We start from the raw sequence: 18211 nt of genomic DNA on the forward strand, positions 1-18211 counted from the left end.
GCCGTGATGGCTCAGGGGATAGAGCGTTCTCCTTCCAATGAGGAGAGCCGGGTTTGAATCCGAGTGAGGGCTGGTTGATAACAATTCCGCATCCGGCTTGCACCGAACAGAGTTGACGTAAAATATCCTCAATTGTAGACGGATCATAGGTTAGAGTCCCCTTGCCGTCGGGCTAACCGTAGGAGGTTTTCCTCTCCATGTTATGCAAATGCGGGTTAGTTCCATCAATAGGTCCTCCACGATGGCTTCAAGCCCCACTTTTTTTTAATACTATCTTGCTTCTAAAACTCATCGAGTTTTTTTTAAAAAAAAGTTACCCATACGTATTTTGTATATTATAACCGTTGTTAAATAGTCGACCCAATTATGGGTTTACGACTACTAATGTCAAACACCGTACCCTTGTAATTTTGAACCCAATGCAACTCCCGGGTTAAGTATTGGGAGAAATTTTTCCTTGGTGAAGGACTTTTAGATGGAACTAACCAGCATTTTCGTTACATGGAACTTAAAATATCGTCTGCACTAATTTGGGGTCACCCACTCGAATTATTACGATTCAGTAGTCCCAGAACGTGGAGATCCGATCATTAGATCATAAGTTATTCAAGGTGGTCCGTTCTTTTTTTGCGCACTGTGTATATAGACTGTCTGAAATCTGTATAACTTGAGAATAAGAGCATTTATCCATACTATGTGTTGAAAGTGGGAACATTCGAATTCTTTTACACTATAATTTTATTCAAAAAAATTAGTTTAAGTAAAACAGTGAGTCGCGAGGGCGAGGCTACATCAGTGTTTCCCTAAGTGTGGTACGCGCACTCCCAGAGGTACGGGAACAGTTTAGCGGTGGTACGTGCTCTTATGCGAAATATCTTGCAGCAAACGAAAGTTTCAATAAAAATTATTTAAAAACTAAGCTAGCCATGAAAATTTATGATTACGTATTTTTCTATTAGCTTTTTTTTTGCAGAGACAGCAGTTGTGATTTATAACTTTCGTGCAATTTTTTTATAGTAAAATATATTCATTTTTTTAATTTATGGTACACAGCGTTACGAAAAACTTAGAAAGGGTACACAAAAGTTCGGGAAGCACTGTACTACGCTATAATGAAGAACCAAGTTCTATCCCTAAGTTGTGGTTTAAATCCCACCCTCACGCTTATAATTGGCATTCTACTACTTCAAATAACTTCATAAAGACAATCAACATATTAAAAAAAAAAGTTTTAACTCACAGAGCACCTTTAATCCCTCCAGTAAACCTCAAGGTTCTGCAGAACACTACTTAACTTATGAACCGCTGGGTAGGGGAACAATAATGATGTTTCATTGTATTTTGATACTAGGAAGGTGCAGCGTTACTGTACTTCAGTGTTTCCCAAAGTGTGATACGCGCACCCCCAGGGGTACGGGAACAGTTTAGCGGGGGTAAGCGTTCTTATCCGAAATATTTTGCCACAAATGAAAATTTTAAAATTTTTTATTTAAAAACAAAGCTAACCATGAAAATTTACAATTACGCATTTTTCCATTTGCTATTTTTTTGCAGTTAACAGTTAATTAGTGGTGTCAACAGCCAGTTGTGACTTTTAAACTTTTATGCAATATTTTTATAGTAAAAAATACATTCGCTTTTTTATTAGTGGTACAAAGCGTTACGAAAAATTTAGAAAGGGTACACAAAAGTCATAAGTTTGGGAAACACTGTGTGTACTTAAGCGTTAGTAAATCAGCTCATCATGTGACTTAATGCTTTCCTCCTAATTGTTGCAACTCTACAAGAAAGACTATGGTTAAGAACATTCTCATATAATTACTTATGAGATAATGAAATAAAACAACTCACAGTCTCACTGCAAAACGAGTTTTTATTTTCTACAGTGACCAAAAACACAACTGATATGATACAACATGTACAGTGTCCAAGACTACATTTTGGGTGCTTAACATACGTAAAGAATAAATCCACAAACTGCCCAGACCAGAAGCCACTAACCCTACTAAGCTAATGGCTCAGTGATTACATTCTGAATAAATACTGCAAAATATACTAGATTCTTGTACAGTGACATTCTGTCAAGAGATTTATATAATAAGTCAGTTTTTTTTAGTTCTCCTTCCTTTTACAATACATGAGTACTTAGAAATCATAGCTGCTAGTAAGTGCAGCATTTAAGAGTAGAGCATATACTACAAGAACTTAAAAAGAATTTGCATTTCTAAAAACTATTTAATTCAAGAACTCAGAAGCAATTTCACAGTATCATTCAAGCACAGTTAAAAACATCTGTTTATATATCTAAATTTGAAGGCGCAGAAAGGAGATTGCTCGTAGTCCTGAAAACTTACCAACTGACTACATTAATTTAATATTACATTGAAGAATTCTGGGCACAACGTTTTGGACTAGAGAGCGAGATCAAAAAAATTGCAACAGAAACCAAGCGATCAACCACTTTTCTTTTAAATAATCAATTTAAAACTATTTTTTAAAGTGTAAGATATACTTTTATTATTTTTTATGTATTAATATAATACTAACTTAAAAACCGAAAAATTAATGTGAATATTCTCAAAACAATTGACCTAGCTATAACTAGCTAAATAGTAAGTAGGAAAAATCAGTTGTTTCAAAACTGGAAGCTTCAAAGTTAACTTTAATTTGGTAATCTAACAATACAATCTAATAATCTATATAATTAGGAGAAAAAAATCTATTTAAAACTTAATTAGTTGAAATATTATTAAATTTCAGAAGCCTTTGAGAAGTAGAAAATAAATTTGCTTACTTGCCTCGAATTAAATTTCAAACTATGACAAATTACAAATACATAACAATAGAAACCAATTCTAACTTCAATACAAAAATATCTTAAAATGTTGAAGGATAAAAGAATAAAAAATGACTATTTTAGTTTTAGAAGAGAAATTATAAACAGAAGACACATCCGGTGACTATCAGACTGTTACAACTCTTTGATTTATCATAATTTGATAAATGCATTTAATAATATGTAGGATAAGCAATACTTATGTTGTACAATTAAGCTATAAACTTGTAGATAAAAAAGTTTTAAAATTACTATCTACGCAGGAAGTTAGATAAGCTAACAATGTGGAAAACACCGCTTGGACACAACATTGAAAACTTTTTCAAACACATGATAGATGCTAATTTCACTCCATAAATATGACTTCATGCACAAATCACAAATCAGACTTATTATTGGATACAACACATAACAAAGATTTCTAAACACAACTTTTTTTATGATACTTGGTTTTTCTTTTCTTAATTGTAATTTTTAAAGCATCGAAATAAAACAAAATTAATTTAATGGAGTTCAATTTCGATATAACTAAATTTCAATAAATTATACAGTCATTTCGCAATAAATGGAAGCACAATAGCTTGAATATCACTAAAGCTACATTTTTTAATGAGGCACAATATTATTATTCTTGATTAATTAATTCAAATTCCGTTAAACACGATCATTTTTAAAAGATTATTAGACCTTTAACAGCTGAAAAATGCTGATAAAAAAATAACTACCCAACAATAAAAATTATTGCCCCTACCCTAGTAATCTAAGTGGGTAAACTTGCTTTTGTGTTGCTTGCATTGTCAGCATCAATACTGCATTGTATTTCTTTAGAATTTAGAAGAAAAAGGATTCGATGTAGATGTATGCAATCAAATTTACCTCACTTTTTTTCACACCCATTATGATTGAGCCTAGAGGTTATTATTTTTTGTTACCACTTGTATGGAAGAAATGTGTATTGCTAAAGATATCGATGCACAAGTTAAAAACTTATCAAATTAATCATATTAACGAGGTGGATAACAAAGATATAGCATTCGAAGTATGGAATTCTCACGGTATTAAGAGACAGAAAAAAATTATCCTCAAATAAATCGAATCTACAAATCAAACTGTCAAAAAGACAATATTTTTAAGCTATAAAGCAAAGCCAATAAGTAAATGGAAAGTTTTTTGTCATGCCTATAACATTCAATATATTGCGAACTGACTGTACTTTAAAAACTTTTTAATGGTCAACATTTTTGAAATAATAAATATATAAATAAAGCTAATTCTATGCTTCTTCTCTTTTATTTAGGCCAGTGAAAAAAGAAAACTATGCACTCACAATGTTAATAAAAAAATGATTTGATGGTTGGATATACAAAGATTGAAAAAACAGCAATTATTTAAAGAGAAATATACAAGTTGTCCGTGGAAAACTACGATGTTTGATGTTTTGTACACAGTGTTGTACAGTGCATCAATTTACAAATGTACATGCTGTACATGGCCTACATTATTATATAGATTGGGAAAATTGGATAAGCACCTTCTCAATGTACAGTGCAAGAGAGGGATGACAACACAGGTGCAGAAAATTCTGCTTTGAGGCACCTTTATTGTTTAATAGAGTGAGATCTTTTTCAGACCCAAAAAGGCAAGAAATCAACTGAATTGATGACTGAACACAATAATTTATACATTTAAAAAAGTGGATAGTTTTTTTTTAAAATAATGAAATAGAAATCAAATAATGGGCAAGATCTGTAACACAGAGACAAGAGAGCAAACTCTGAATTGTTAAAAACTTTGCTGTATGTTCAGTTGAAGATATTTAAGAGTTAAAGCACTGGTCAGACTGTATTTTTTACTGTAGCTTTTTTGTTTACATAAAAATTTAATCAAATATGCATTGAGAAATTGAAAAACTATATACTGGAATTTTTATTAATCATCATATCAGATAATTGGAAGAGAAGTTTATTTTGTTTCAAAGCTAGGAAAAATGAAAATATAGTTCTATTTTTTTTTTTTTTTTTTCAAATATAACTAGAAAATAGTAAAAGTTAAGTATTATATATTACTGTACAGATTGTATTTTATAATATTTCTTTATCATTAAAATAATAAATCACATGAAATTAGCCGTGGGAAATTGAAAATATGGGTGGTGCAAATTATTGGGCAAACTGGTCTAACCAAATGCAGCAGAAATAAATATACTCTTAAAATTTTGAAGCATTATTATTTGTTAAATCTTCAATTTGAACTGTTCTAATAGACTTATTATAAATTTTGAAAAGCATTATTACCAAATAAAGTATTACGTCACACGGCAACTACAAACCGGTCTAAACTCCACAGTCAAAAAGTGTTGACAATTCGAAAGTGAGACAATTTTGGCTTCGGGTCACAGAACTTGCCTATTTGTATGCATCAAGGAAAAATATTACTTTCAGAAATGTTAAGTGAATAAGACAATTAAAAAAAATTGATTGAAGAAATATAGCTTGCATACAATGCCAAACATTCATAGAGTGAGGAAACAAAAGATATAAAACAACATTGTTTGAACCTTTAGTTGTAACTTAAGTACACACAACAACGATCATTATCAAGATTATTATTATAAAATCTCCATAGTAACATGTTAAATTTATTGCTGTAATTATATCAAAATTAAATAACACCTTTGTTTTGGTTCTAGTAATTCTTATTCAAGGTTTTTTCTTATTATTATTTATTTCACAGGAATTTGCGAAAGTATAAAAAAGCAATAGCTAAGAAATAATAGCATTAGAAGAAAAACAATTTAAATTAAACAAAAATGGCTTGATATTCAAATACTAAACTAAGCAAAGCAATCAAAAGAGTTTTATTTAATAATCTAAAAGACACAAATTTTAGCTCAGTTTTGGTTTCATCTTTATTAGAATAACTCCAAGAGAAAAAATATATCTTTCTTCTTACTAATTTATTCCGGAATATTTATTTATAAAAAATTTGGATGTTTTTTAACACCTGCCCGTAATATATATTAGAATCCTTGTCGAGAAAAGAAGTAAAAAAGAGTACACACTAGTGATTGAAAATTAACATTTAAATGAGGCATAATCTATTAACATTTAAATGAGGGATAAATAGAAAAACTAATAACATTTAAATGAGGGATAATCTATTAACATTTAAATGAGGGATAAATAGAAAAAACTAATAACATTTAAATGAGGGATAAATAGAAAAAACTATTAACATTTAAATGAGGGATAAATAGAAAAAACTATTAACATTTAAATGAGGGATAAATAGAAAAATCTATTAACATTTAAATGAGGGATAAATAGAAAAAACTATTAACATTTAAATGAGGGATAAAAAGAAAAAAACTATTAACATTTAAATGAGGGATAAATAGAAAAAACTATCAAATAACTATTAAGGAAAAGACCAACAAAAAAAAAATATCTGTTTAATTTCCAGAAGAAAAAAAATTTGAATTTCAAAGCTTTACATGGCAATCAAACTGGTTTTTAATATTCTTTTTTTTCTTCCTTACTTGTGATTACACAGATTTCAAAAGATTTTTTTCATCTAATTAGTTGTTGACCCTTTATGATGATTATTTTTTTAAACTTTTCGACAAGGATTCTAAAAATATAAAAAACAGCCCTTATAATTAAATTTGTTATAATATTTAAAAATTTTTTTGCATTATGTAAAATTATTAATAAGAATCTAAAAAAAAAATAATAATAAATAAAACTCAAGAGTCAGTTCCCCCCGCTCTTTCAGAATATGTTTATCTTTGCATGTCATTACTCAGCTGTTACTTTGCATTAATGAAAATTTTCAAAAACATTTACAAATGTTACATGTATGCACAATATTGATTTTAAAAAAAAAAATTAAAAATTTTAGTGTTCAAACATCAAACCGTGTTCAAGAGAGATGTTTCTTCTTATCACACATAACTCATTATGCTCGCATTTACATGGTCAATGTTAAAAACAAATGAATTTTTTACAGATGCAATATTTTCCCAGTCTTAGTTACAATATCTATCTACAAGATCTATTTGAATGTGAAATGTAAAATTAAGTAAAACCTGCAAATTTCAAGTCTAATCCATTCAGAAGGGGCCGAAACTATGGAAGACCTGTGTTCTATGTTACAATTGAAAATTAGGCCTAAAATGGAACTAATTAACAAATAATGGTTATTTACAATTTTTGTTTTTCTTCCTTTTTTTCGAATGTCTTTGGACCATACTACATTTAACATTCGGCAAAAATGAGCATGTGAAACTCCATATTGGTAAAAAATTTAAGGCCCAAAAAAAATTTGAAATCATTTATTTTTTATTTTACATTTTTTAAAAAAAATGAACATGTACAATTAATGATTTCAATGGTTATTTAAACTTGTCTTTTTTAAACTTATTTACAAGTTTCTTTTCCGACGACGCGACATTGTACAAAACAGAAAAGAAAGCTAATGCACTTAAATGAATCTACGCTCATAAAAATATAAAAAATTTACAGAAATTTTGTGCAGAACTTGCAACAACCCTCTTGTAAGATCACAATATATTGATTTCTCTTATTTTTTTTTTATATGTACATACAAATTCCTTAAAAATTTATTTGGATAAAATAAAATAGGATATTACAAAACTTTACATGGATAATTTAATATGATCGACAAAATTAACATGATTATTTTAATAAATAAGGAACATGGTGTTATGAAATTAAAAATTTATGTACACAACTCTGGTTGCCCCATCTGGCTCCTTGTAAATGTTTCATCGCACTAAATAATACATCTGAAACAACCAAATGCATGTCCCACATGGTAAATTAACAAAATAAAATTACACTGTACAAATATTGTATTGCATGAACTTTGTCTATTTAGATGATATTTACAAAAAAACAAAAATTAAAAAGAAAAACATCCTTAATGCATTCACTCGGACCCTTTAATATCTTAGAATTTACAATAGAATTCGTTACAATCGACTGGTGGGTTGACCTTATGCTTATAATCATGAAACTGTGTAACAAAACCTAAGGGATCTGAGCACGTTTAGAGTTGTCCATTTTTAAAAAATAAATAAATTTTGACTCATTTTCAGCACATAATTTAAAATAGAAATACACATTAATTCCTTAAATTCTTCAGATATTAGTCACATCGTGAAATAAAATGACTATTAAATTTCAGCACATTGTTCAAAACCACTAAAATAATAATGTTTAAAGATTTTTCATTTTTTTTTTATTGCCCAGTTCATTTTTTATTGCAATTCACATTTTTTCACTAAAAATAATTATTTAAAATGAATAAAGAAAACATTTTTTGTATCAAATAAAGAAATATTAATAGTTCAAATTAAAAAGTTACAGATGAAAGAAAAAAAATTTTTTTTTTCAGATTAAAAATCTTATTATATTTGGCTTAAAGTTTATTCTAATACTTAAATGCGTAAAAAATCAAATCAAACAATATTTTGTATTCTTAACTACATGTTAAGTTCCAATTTTTTTTTTATTTAAAAAATGTCATTTTAAATGTGCTCAGCCTCCTTAATGTCTTCTAATGAATTGTGTGACTGGAGAGCTATTAAGTATTTTGTTTATCTTTTGTGAGGAATTGAGACTTTGACAGGACACACACTTAAAAATTGTTGTATTCACGATTAACATAATTAAAAAGCTAAGGAATACCTCCCACCCTTCCTCTGTACAGTTGTAAAGGGCTTTTTTAAATGGCCAATGAGCAGAAATATACAAAATCCAAATCTACAACAGCAATAGCTCTCTAAAACACTCTACATGCACATACAATTTCTACAATGAGCTAATTACAATAAAAATTGAATACAAAAATGTTTCACAAGTTTTACAAAAAAACAAGCTACCTCAACACTGCTGCTAAGGTAGCCAAGTTATATATAGTAATATGTATATATGTATATATATTGTTACAAGAAAGCTAAACAATACTGAAGTTAACCACAACACATCTCAAATATGCAGACATTATTCCCAAGGAAGAATACACAAATTACCATATCCATCACAAGCTGAGTACACAAGACAGTATTTTATAACTTTAGCAATTAAAAAAAAAACTACACTCACCAAAAAATCTAAGCATTTAATACACAGAAAAACTAGAACATTTTTTTTATAACAGGGCTAAAATTGATGGCCCAGTTACGCTTGTCTTAAGTTTCGTTGAATGAAAAAAATATGCATGGAAATGCCATTACACACACTGCCAAATAAAATTAACAACAAACAAGGCTGTATTAGATAAATAACACTGTTTAACATTAAAGAAATTAGATATAATAAGCAGTGTAATTGATTAAGTCCATTTGAATGCTTTAATTCTAGAGCATTTGTATCCAAAATAGTCAAAATGCTATTTTGTCCCTTTTTAAGGCATCAGTGATGCATATAAAATGGGATCTTGAACTCCAGCATTTCATTAAATAGCTAGTAATCATTATCCCCAACTTTACTGACATGTCATACGTGAAAAAAAGAAGGAAAAATACATAAATGTCAAACAAGACAAAAGGAAAAATTAAAACTAGCACTCTAAATTAATAACAAATTTCAACACATATTTTGAACTCGGCAATTCTTGCCTGGTAATGAATTTAATGCAGTGTAGAACAGGTGTACTAACAGCATTGTTATATAAATCAAAATATTAAAGGTTAAAAAAAAGTTACAAAAACAAACAAGGGATTTTTTTTGTTACTTTAACGGGAAAAAACAGCTACACAAACCAATGAATAATTAATATACAAAATTAATATTAAGGTTTAAAAGAAAGAAAAGATATCCATCATGAATTATTTATAATATGATATCTAACAGCGAAGAGCGTGCTGCATATGTCCACCTGTTCATCTAAAACATATGAAGAGTTAGTTACACTTTTACACAGCTGACTGTACAGGACGTTATCAAAAATTAGCATTTAAAAATTACATCTGTAGCACCGAAATGTTACAAAATTTTTATTTTCACACATTTTACACTATACACAATTGGGTATACCTAGCTTTAAAAAAACCATTGCTGTTCTGATATACAACCTCATATTGAGGAACTTCTTAAGGCTAGTTCTTGAGGAAAAACACAGATGGAAGAACATAAATTTAAATAATATAGTAGCTGTGAAGAAAGGAGGAAAAAAATCACTTTGCTCGCAGTGATTTTTAAGCCAAACAACGATAATGCTTGCTATTTTTTTCCTTAAAATATAAACTTTAAAACCAAGCATTTTATGTTTGATGGCAATTGGCGTTTAACAATTATTATAACCATAAATAGATACACTATGCTTAGAACAGTTAAAAGTTTTTTTTTCAATTGAAGTACACTAATTTAGGTAAAAACTACTATTAAATATGTATTAAAGGATATAAAACTACACACGACAACCACAACAGCACTATTAAGTTGAGAAAAATCTACAAAAAAAAAAATTTATGACCCATGCATGCTCAGATGCACTGTAAATACATCCTGTACAATATCAACTACTGGGCTAGGTGTACCCATTAAAAACTATATCAAAACAACACTCAAGTTTTTAGGTAAGTTGGGAAAAAAAAATTAAAATCAATTGTAAGATCCTTACATACATAATTGATTATTTTTTCTGTTTTAGCCGGAGTGCCGTTAACATCTTATATACAACAACCATATTAAGTCGAAAATAAATAATTTGAAAACAATAAGTTAAATGTATTTTACATTTGGTAGTCAAGTAATAAAATTGGCCTAACCCATTACAAGTCTGTACCTAATAAAAATAAAGCACGAAATAATTTTTACCTTAGCAAATTTTGCAATTTTGTGTATATTATTTCTGCATGCACTCCGGACCTTTTAAAGATTAGCTTTTAAATGTTCCCATTGGATGGTGCACCAATGGGACCTAGCTCATTATTTTTCATCAAATATTTCTCTAGCTTTGCAAGAATGTGCTTGCCATAGGTATATTTACGCAGCGATGTGATATGAGGACGGATCTTGTGCAGCAACAGCTTACGTTGAGGGGGCTCAGATACTTCAATCATTCGTTGCACCACATAATTGGCATACTGGTCCTTCATCATAGCATATAAGGCACTGTGGGGCCTAGAAAAACAATTAGAGTCAAGAAACTTCATTTTTGTAATCAATGATAAATAATATCCTTATACCAGTGCCCTTTGATACCTATAAATGTAAAAATAAGCCGCCCTCCCTAAGAACACAGAATTTTTTTTTTTGCAAGAAAAGGTATTTTTAACCATCTGTTATAATGAAAAGTCCATTTATTTAGTTAATGACAATTACTTAACTTCAACTTTGAATTTCATTTCTACATTTTAGTAAGATTTTTCAAAATGTCTAATTATATAATTAGAATTTGCATGATGATTTTTTAAAAAAGAAAATTATTAAAAAATGTTTTTAAGAAATATTTACAAATTAAAAAAAAAAAAAAAAGTAAAATAAGTAAAATATACAATCATCAGCTCACACAATTATATTCGGAAAAAATAGTGCTCTCTAATATTGTATTATTATAGCCTAGTAAAACATATCAATACAAGCATCGATGTTTTGCTATTGTATTGATATGTTTTGCTTTGATACAATATTAATACAATATAAGAAAACATTATTTTTTCGGATATATTCGTGTGAGCTGATGACGAGATATCTTCTCCTTATTTTAGTTTCTAAATGTTTTTTAAAAATTTTTTAGATTTTTAAAACTCTTCTTCTACTTCAAAATTCTTTATATCTTTTCCCTAGTTTTCTCCATATTTTTAACTTATTTTATAAGTTCTATACACTCGCAGTTTATGTACAGTAAATAAAACTTTTTATTTTTCGTAATTTGTTTTTCTTTTTTAGTTGAACTCTCTTTTATCCTTTTTGTCTTTATTATGTTATTATATATATATATATATATATATATATATATATATATATATATATATATATATATATATATATATATATATATATACGAGGTATGATAAAAAAGTATCCGACCTTAATTTTTATTGGTCAAACAAACGCAGCTATGGGGGCGGGGCTCGATGTGTGGTTGTGAGCATGCCTAGTGCGCATGCTCATTTTTTTCTACAGCTCCAATACAAGTCAGTCGGCGTCAGGCCATTCATGATTGAACAGGTGCAAGTGAGTGTCGGATTTTAGTTTTTTTAAAATGCCAGAAAAAGTCGAACAGCGTTATTGCATAAAATTTTGTTTTAATCTTGGTGATTCGCAAGTGGAAACAATACGCAAGATTAAACAAGTGTTTGGAAATGAAGAGATGGGCACCACACAGATAAAGGAGTGGTACAACCGCTTCAAAGTTGGCCGCTTATCAGTTGAAAGTGAACCACGCTCAGGAAGGCCCTCAACATCGAAAAATGATGCCATCATTGATCAAGTGAGGAACCTGGTGATGCAGAACCGCCGAATCACGATCAGAGAGCTTGTAGAAGAGGTGAGTATTAGGTTTGGTTCCATTCAATCAATTTTGACTGACGACTTGGGCCTCAGGAGAGTCTCAGCAAAGTTTGTACCAAAGCTGCTAACATTTGAGCAAAAAAACCTTCGTCTGGAGATCGCACAAGACATGCTGGAAACTGTGAACGGTGATCCCGACTTTATGAACACAGTGATTACAGGTGACGAGTCATGGGTTTATGGATATGACCCAGAAACCAAGCGCCAGTCAACACAGTGGAAGCATCCTTCATCCCCGAGGCCCAAAAAAGCAAGGCAAGTTCGCAGCAATGTCAAGGTCATGCTAACTGCCCTTTTTTACTACAGTGGCTTAGTACATCACGAGTACGCACCACACGGTACTACAATCACCAAGGAGTACTACCAAGAGGTTCTGTGTCGCCTTCGTGACACAGTGAGGCGCAAGCGCCCGGATCTGTGGGCAACAGGCAGTTGGAAGCTCCATCATGATAACGCTTCCGCACATTCTTCCCATTTAATTCAGAACTTCTTGACAAAACACAGCACACCAGTGGTTCGTCAACCTCCCTACTCTCCTGACATGGCTCCCTGCGATTTTTAGCTTTTCCCAAAGCTGAAAATGCCACTAAAAGGGACCAGATTTCAGACCAGAGAAGACATTATGCAGAATGCGACAGACCATCTGAGAGCCATACCGAAGGAGGACTACCAGAGATGCTTTCTACAGTGGCAGAAGCGTTGGGAGAAGTGTGTGGCAGCCCAAGGGGACTACTTTGAAGGGGATTTGTATTAAATAATTATATCACAATAAACGTTTATTTTATGAACAAAAGTCGGATACTTTTTGATCAGACCTCGTATATATAAATAAATACGAGAATTGTTTTTCAAGTAAGGGCCGTTTTGTTGTGTACAATAGTAGGTGACATGTGAGTCGAAACGAGGGCTTGTGCCGTGTCCCGGCATCCCTTAGAAACAATTATGCTCAGTTGCAGCTGTGTAGGTAAACAGTACAGTCAGTTCTTCTGTCTTTAAAATGTTCAAATTTAACAAATCTACCACCACGCAGGTCAGTGACCAGGGATGAGATTAACCAAAACGCAAAAAAGCTGAATTTCCACGATAGTAAATTTTACGCAAGCGCAACCCTTTAATAATAAATTCCAGACAGTTTAAGGTAATAAATAATGTGTTGACATACAATTGTGTACTAATCTATTATTATAAAAACGATTACATTGATGCTTAACATTTAGTGGGAAAAAATTACCAATTGAAAAAATAAAGCTGGAAATTATATTTTTCTTCAGTTCACATAAGAGACAATTACTACTTGAAAAACTACCTGGCTTAGCAAATTAAAACTACTGAGAATATTCATTAATATTTCATTTCTTTTAATAAATACTGTTATGGGATTTATAGCAAATATATCAGTAATATTACTTTTTTAAATTATATTGGAGAAAAAAAACTTTAACAATGGACCGAATCATTATGTTCATATTATAGTCTCATCTAACTACAGCCCTCTGAAACATATCAATAACAGTGAAGTAGAAATATATAGTAACTCCTTAACATATAAAAATTGCTATTTTAGTTTAAAAAATTACATGATAATCAGCAATTGTTTAGATAATTGTTTTTTATTTGATAAGAATTTTGCATTTTATAGCATAAATAACAGCAATTAAAAATAAAATTTTGATGATGAGTTAACAGTTAAAAATAAAATTTTGATGATGAGTTAACTAACTCTTTTTCCCCCCCAAATTTTTTTTTAATTAAATCCCTTTTTAAGTGATTGTTTTTGTTTGCATTATCTTTTATGTTTGCTATATTTAGTCATTAGTCCATCTTCAAACATCTTGTGACAAATCCTATTTTTTTCTTCTTTGCAAGCACAGAATGTAAGTTTTGAATATATTCCCTTCCAGTTTCTCTGATGTTTTAACACTTACATATACAGTGTAACGTCCCATATCCGGACGTCCCTTTTCTGGAAGGGTCAATTTCCCGGACACTTTTTAACAATCAAAATAAACAAACATTTGTTCATCTTCCCCACTCTCTTAAAAAAAAAAAAGTATTTTGACAGGTTTTCCTTTCTTAGCTTCTAGTGATCTATGCATTAAACCCATAAATCAACAGAAAAGAGAACAGAAGATCTACCAAGACCGTACCGTTAGTAATGCTCCTCCTCTGGAATGCAGGAAAAGGGGGGGGAGATTTGTTTTCAAAAGAGCACAATTGAGTCCCCTCCCCCCTTCTTTCCTGTGCAGCTGGCTAGTAAAAGAGGCATTTCCTGGAACCTTTTTGATAAAGTGGAAAGAAGTACTGTGAAAAAGGGTAAACACAGCAAATGTTAAAGTGGAGGGGGAATCCCCTTTAGTCACACAAGAAAAAATAAAGAGAACCCAATCAGCATGCCACGCCTTTATGCTTGATTGATAGCCAATGACAGGAGAGAAAATAAGAACTTGTCACTTCCCCCCCTTCAACTTGAATGACAAGTAAGAAGGAAATGAATTTTGCTTCTTCACCTACCCACCTTAATGAATGAATGACGGGAATTTCCCCTTCTTGCTTGAAACGTTCTAGTTCAAAATGGCGGAGAGAGCAATTAATATTTTCATAACTGTAAATTTTTTTAGTTTTCTATATTTATTTTTATAATAGCAATAATTATTTTTTTTTAAATATTTTGTTTTTGATTGATTAGATATCATTCTAATACTAAAACATTATTGCCCGAAAAATAATGTTATTTAATTTCTGCTTCTTAGATTCAGATCATTTTAATCTCTGTTTACCTTGGGGGTCTATTATACGGAAAAATCGATTATCCGGACTTCGGAAAGTCCCGCCGATTCCGGATACGCGACTTTCCACTGTACTAATAATCGCCGTTAGAAAAACAGTCACCTTTATAGTAACTAATTTTTAAAAAATTTACTTCTTACAAGAATCGTGATAGTTGATCTTAAAATTGCGTGAATATGAATAACAATTATGGATTTTGAAATCACATGAATATGAAACTAGATATACGATTTTGAAAATGAGAAAATACAAACTGGGATATAGAATTTTTAAAATGCGTAAATACAAATCACGATTCATAATTTTTAGATCGTGTAAATACGAATCATGATGCGTAATTTTTAGATTGCATAAATAAGAATTATGATGCATAACTTTTAGAATGTGTGAATGCGAATTCCAATGCCTTATTTTAAAATCACGTATAAATATGAAAATCAATGTTTGATATTATAAACCGCATGAGCAAATCAACACATTGAATTTTAAACTTGCGTGAATACGAATCGCTACATAGGTTTTTAAAAAGACGTAAATACGAATCACAATATCGGATTTTTAAATCTCGTAAATAAGAATCGCAACGTACAATATTCGAATCGCGTGAATACGAATCGCAACATGCAAATATGAAAAGCTATGTTTGATATTAAAATCATGTGAATAAGAATCGAGATATTAGCAGATTCCAGGCTTGGGACCTCTAAAAGGCTTGTCAGAAGCAGCGTCGTTTGAACTACGAAAATCGGATCTATCTGGAGGGCAGGTAAAAAATTCAGAAAATCTTATCTGCTGCGTGTAAAAGGGGAGAAAATAGGTAAAATAAGTAAAAATGAGAAAGGATTGGTAGCTATGTAGCTTGAATTTTCTGTTTCTCTTTGAAAATCAGTAAATTTTCTGAAAAAGCGGAATACTTATAAAAAAAAATGAAATTTTTAGAACATCTGAATTTTTGATAAAAAAGCTGAAATTTAAGAGATAAAAGTGAAAAAAGCGGAAATCCGCTAAAAAGCGGAAAAATCTCATCCCTGCAGTGACGCGTTTTTAGTCTACAAAAAAAAAAAACAGTCTGTGGCATACACTCACTGACAGATTAGTGAAATTATGATTTGTGAAGCATCAAAATTCCTTGCCATGTTGACAGGGAATTTCGCTACTCTATGACAACGACACTCTCCGCAGCTCAAATTCCAGCTTTATTGGACTCTTTTGGTTGAGAAGTTTTGGACCACTCCTCCCTACAGTCCAGACCTTGCGCTGAGAGATTTTCATCTTTCCAATAATTCAAACATCATTTTGGTGGCAACCAGTACAATGATTATAAATAAGTGAAAACAGCCATTATTTCTTAGTTAACGGAGCAGGTGGCAAGTTAGCATGAAGAGGATATTCTAAATCTAGTTGTAAGGTATGATAAGTGTTTAAACAAATTCGGCAACTAAGCTTAAAAAAGAGAAATGTATGTAGAATCTGAAAATAAATTATCTTCCGGAAATTTCTTTTTCGTTAGTTTGGTTGGTTTTGCTTGCTTTCAAACGGCCCTTATTTATACTGTATAAATATTTAATTTTCAATGGCAAAGAATTAACAGCATTGAAAATCCCAAAAGGATTAAAAATAAAGTAATTTTGACATGTGTCCCCTACTTTTCCAATATCAGCGACAAATATCCCACAAAGAGCACTTTAATTGATGTGACAGTCATATAAAGAATACATATAATTTAAGAAAATATCACTTTAGGATTAATTCTATTTAAATTTATGAGTGTAGAATTTTAAATCAATTACTGGTATGCTTTTTCAACATTGGCAACAAAATGGCACAGTTTTATTTTAACAATCCTCTTTAAAAAAAGTTCTCAGAAATAATCCCTTTTCATTGATTTTTTTTTTTTTTTTAGTTAAATAAATTTGTTTGAAGTACAATAAAATAATAAATTTTAATGCCAGAATTTTTTTATTAATAATTATTTACTACAATAGGCAAATGACAAATATTGGTAAAATTATGAGTTCTTTCCACATGTATTAATATTTAAAATTATGAACTCTGCCACTGTGAAATAAATACCACTTAGGTGAAAAAGAGAACCAACGATCTATCTTAACAGCTTTATTATAAAAAAAGAATTTTCTTCTTTAAAAACGTGAAGAATAAACATACAGGATAAAAAAGAAAAAGAAAATTCAAAATTATTTTTCTAAAAAATGCTTCAGTGTTGTAAAAATAAAATAGAAAGTCTGAACAAAATTGGTGATGATTGATAAAATACAAACTCAGGGTTTATACTCTATTTATAGGTTTAAAAAAAATTCACTTCGTTTTCTCTCAAAATACAAAGAAACAATCCAAAAAATAATGTGCAGCTATGCAATAAATCACTTCAAAATACATAATAATTTTTAAGGCAAAAAACACCAATGAAATTTCTAAAGCATGCACAATTATCAATACCAAATCATTATCCTTCCTACGTATTTTATAGCTACTAGTTGCATTACACGATATTATGATCTACCCACATTACTGTACATACTCTTGTGTCTCAATAAATCCAAACACTTCATAAAATTTTTAACTAAAGACTGTTAATTATAAGCAACCTTCAATCCTTGAGAAGAAAAAAAAAGTCTAGAAAAGTTTCTAAGAATGTAAGTTTGTTACATAAAAACTTTTTCAAAAAGCAAATGTCCAAAAATTAAAATTTTTTCCATGTTCTTAACTTCTTTTGCTAGATTTATAACAAAACTTTTCCTTTGTGCACATGAATCTTAATACTAGATGTTAAGCATAAAATGCTCAAGTATATCAATTACAACATGTTTTTGTGTGTCTACTCTAAAATAAGTTATGAATAATTGTGATTTAAAACATAAATGTTATAAATACCCATCATTAAAGGTGCAGACTTCTTCAATGAGATATCCTCGTTCAGAACGTGTAGCATGAGTCACACATTTCTCCACAACATTGCTATAATGAAAACATGCAAGCATTATTAAAAGACATCAAATTAAATTTTGCAATGAAAAAAATACTAAAA

At 30.2% G+C, this 18211-nt stretch overlaps 1 protein-coding gene across 5 annotated transcripts in view; it reads right to left on the reverse strand.

Annotated features, from left to right (window-relative positions):
- Positions 1 to 7071: 7071 nt before the first annotated feature.
- The window catches only part of pum (pumilio), an 89278-nt gene continuing 78138 nt past the window's right edge, over positions 7072 to 18211 (reverse strand). For 3 of the 5 annotated variants that reach the window (XM_016071310.4, XM_016071311.4, XM_016071307.4), the window contains 2 exons: positions 18058 to 18141; positions 8084 to 10986 (listed from right to left, as the gene is read on the reverse strand). In XM_016071310.4, the coding sequence (XP_015926796.1) occupies positions 10749 to 10986; positions 18058 to 18141 (322 nt within the window). In that variant the 3' untranslated portion in view covers positions 8084 to 10748. Of the gene's footprint in view, positions 10987 to 18057; positions 18142 to 18211 lie in introns of all 5 variants that reach the window. The other 2 variants (XM_071181982.2, XM_016071308.4) reach the window with 1 other exon arrangement.

This window comes from Parasteatoda tepidariorum, chromosome 4 (genome assembly GCF_982258835.1).
Source record: "Parasteatoda tepidariorum strain Cologne lab strain chromosome 4, Ptep-v5.0, whole genome shotgun sequence".
NCBI classification, from domain to species: Eukaryota; Metazoa; Arthropoda; class Arachnida; order Araneae; family Theridiidae; genus Parasteatoda; species Parasteatoda tepidariorum.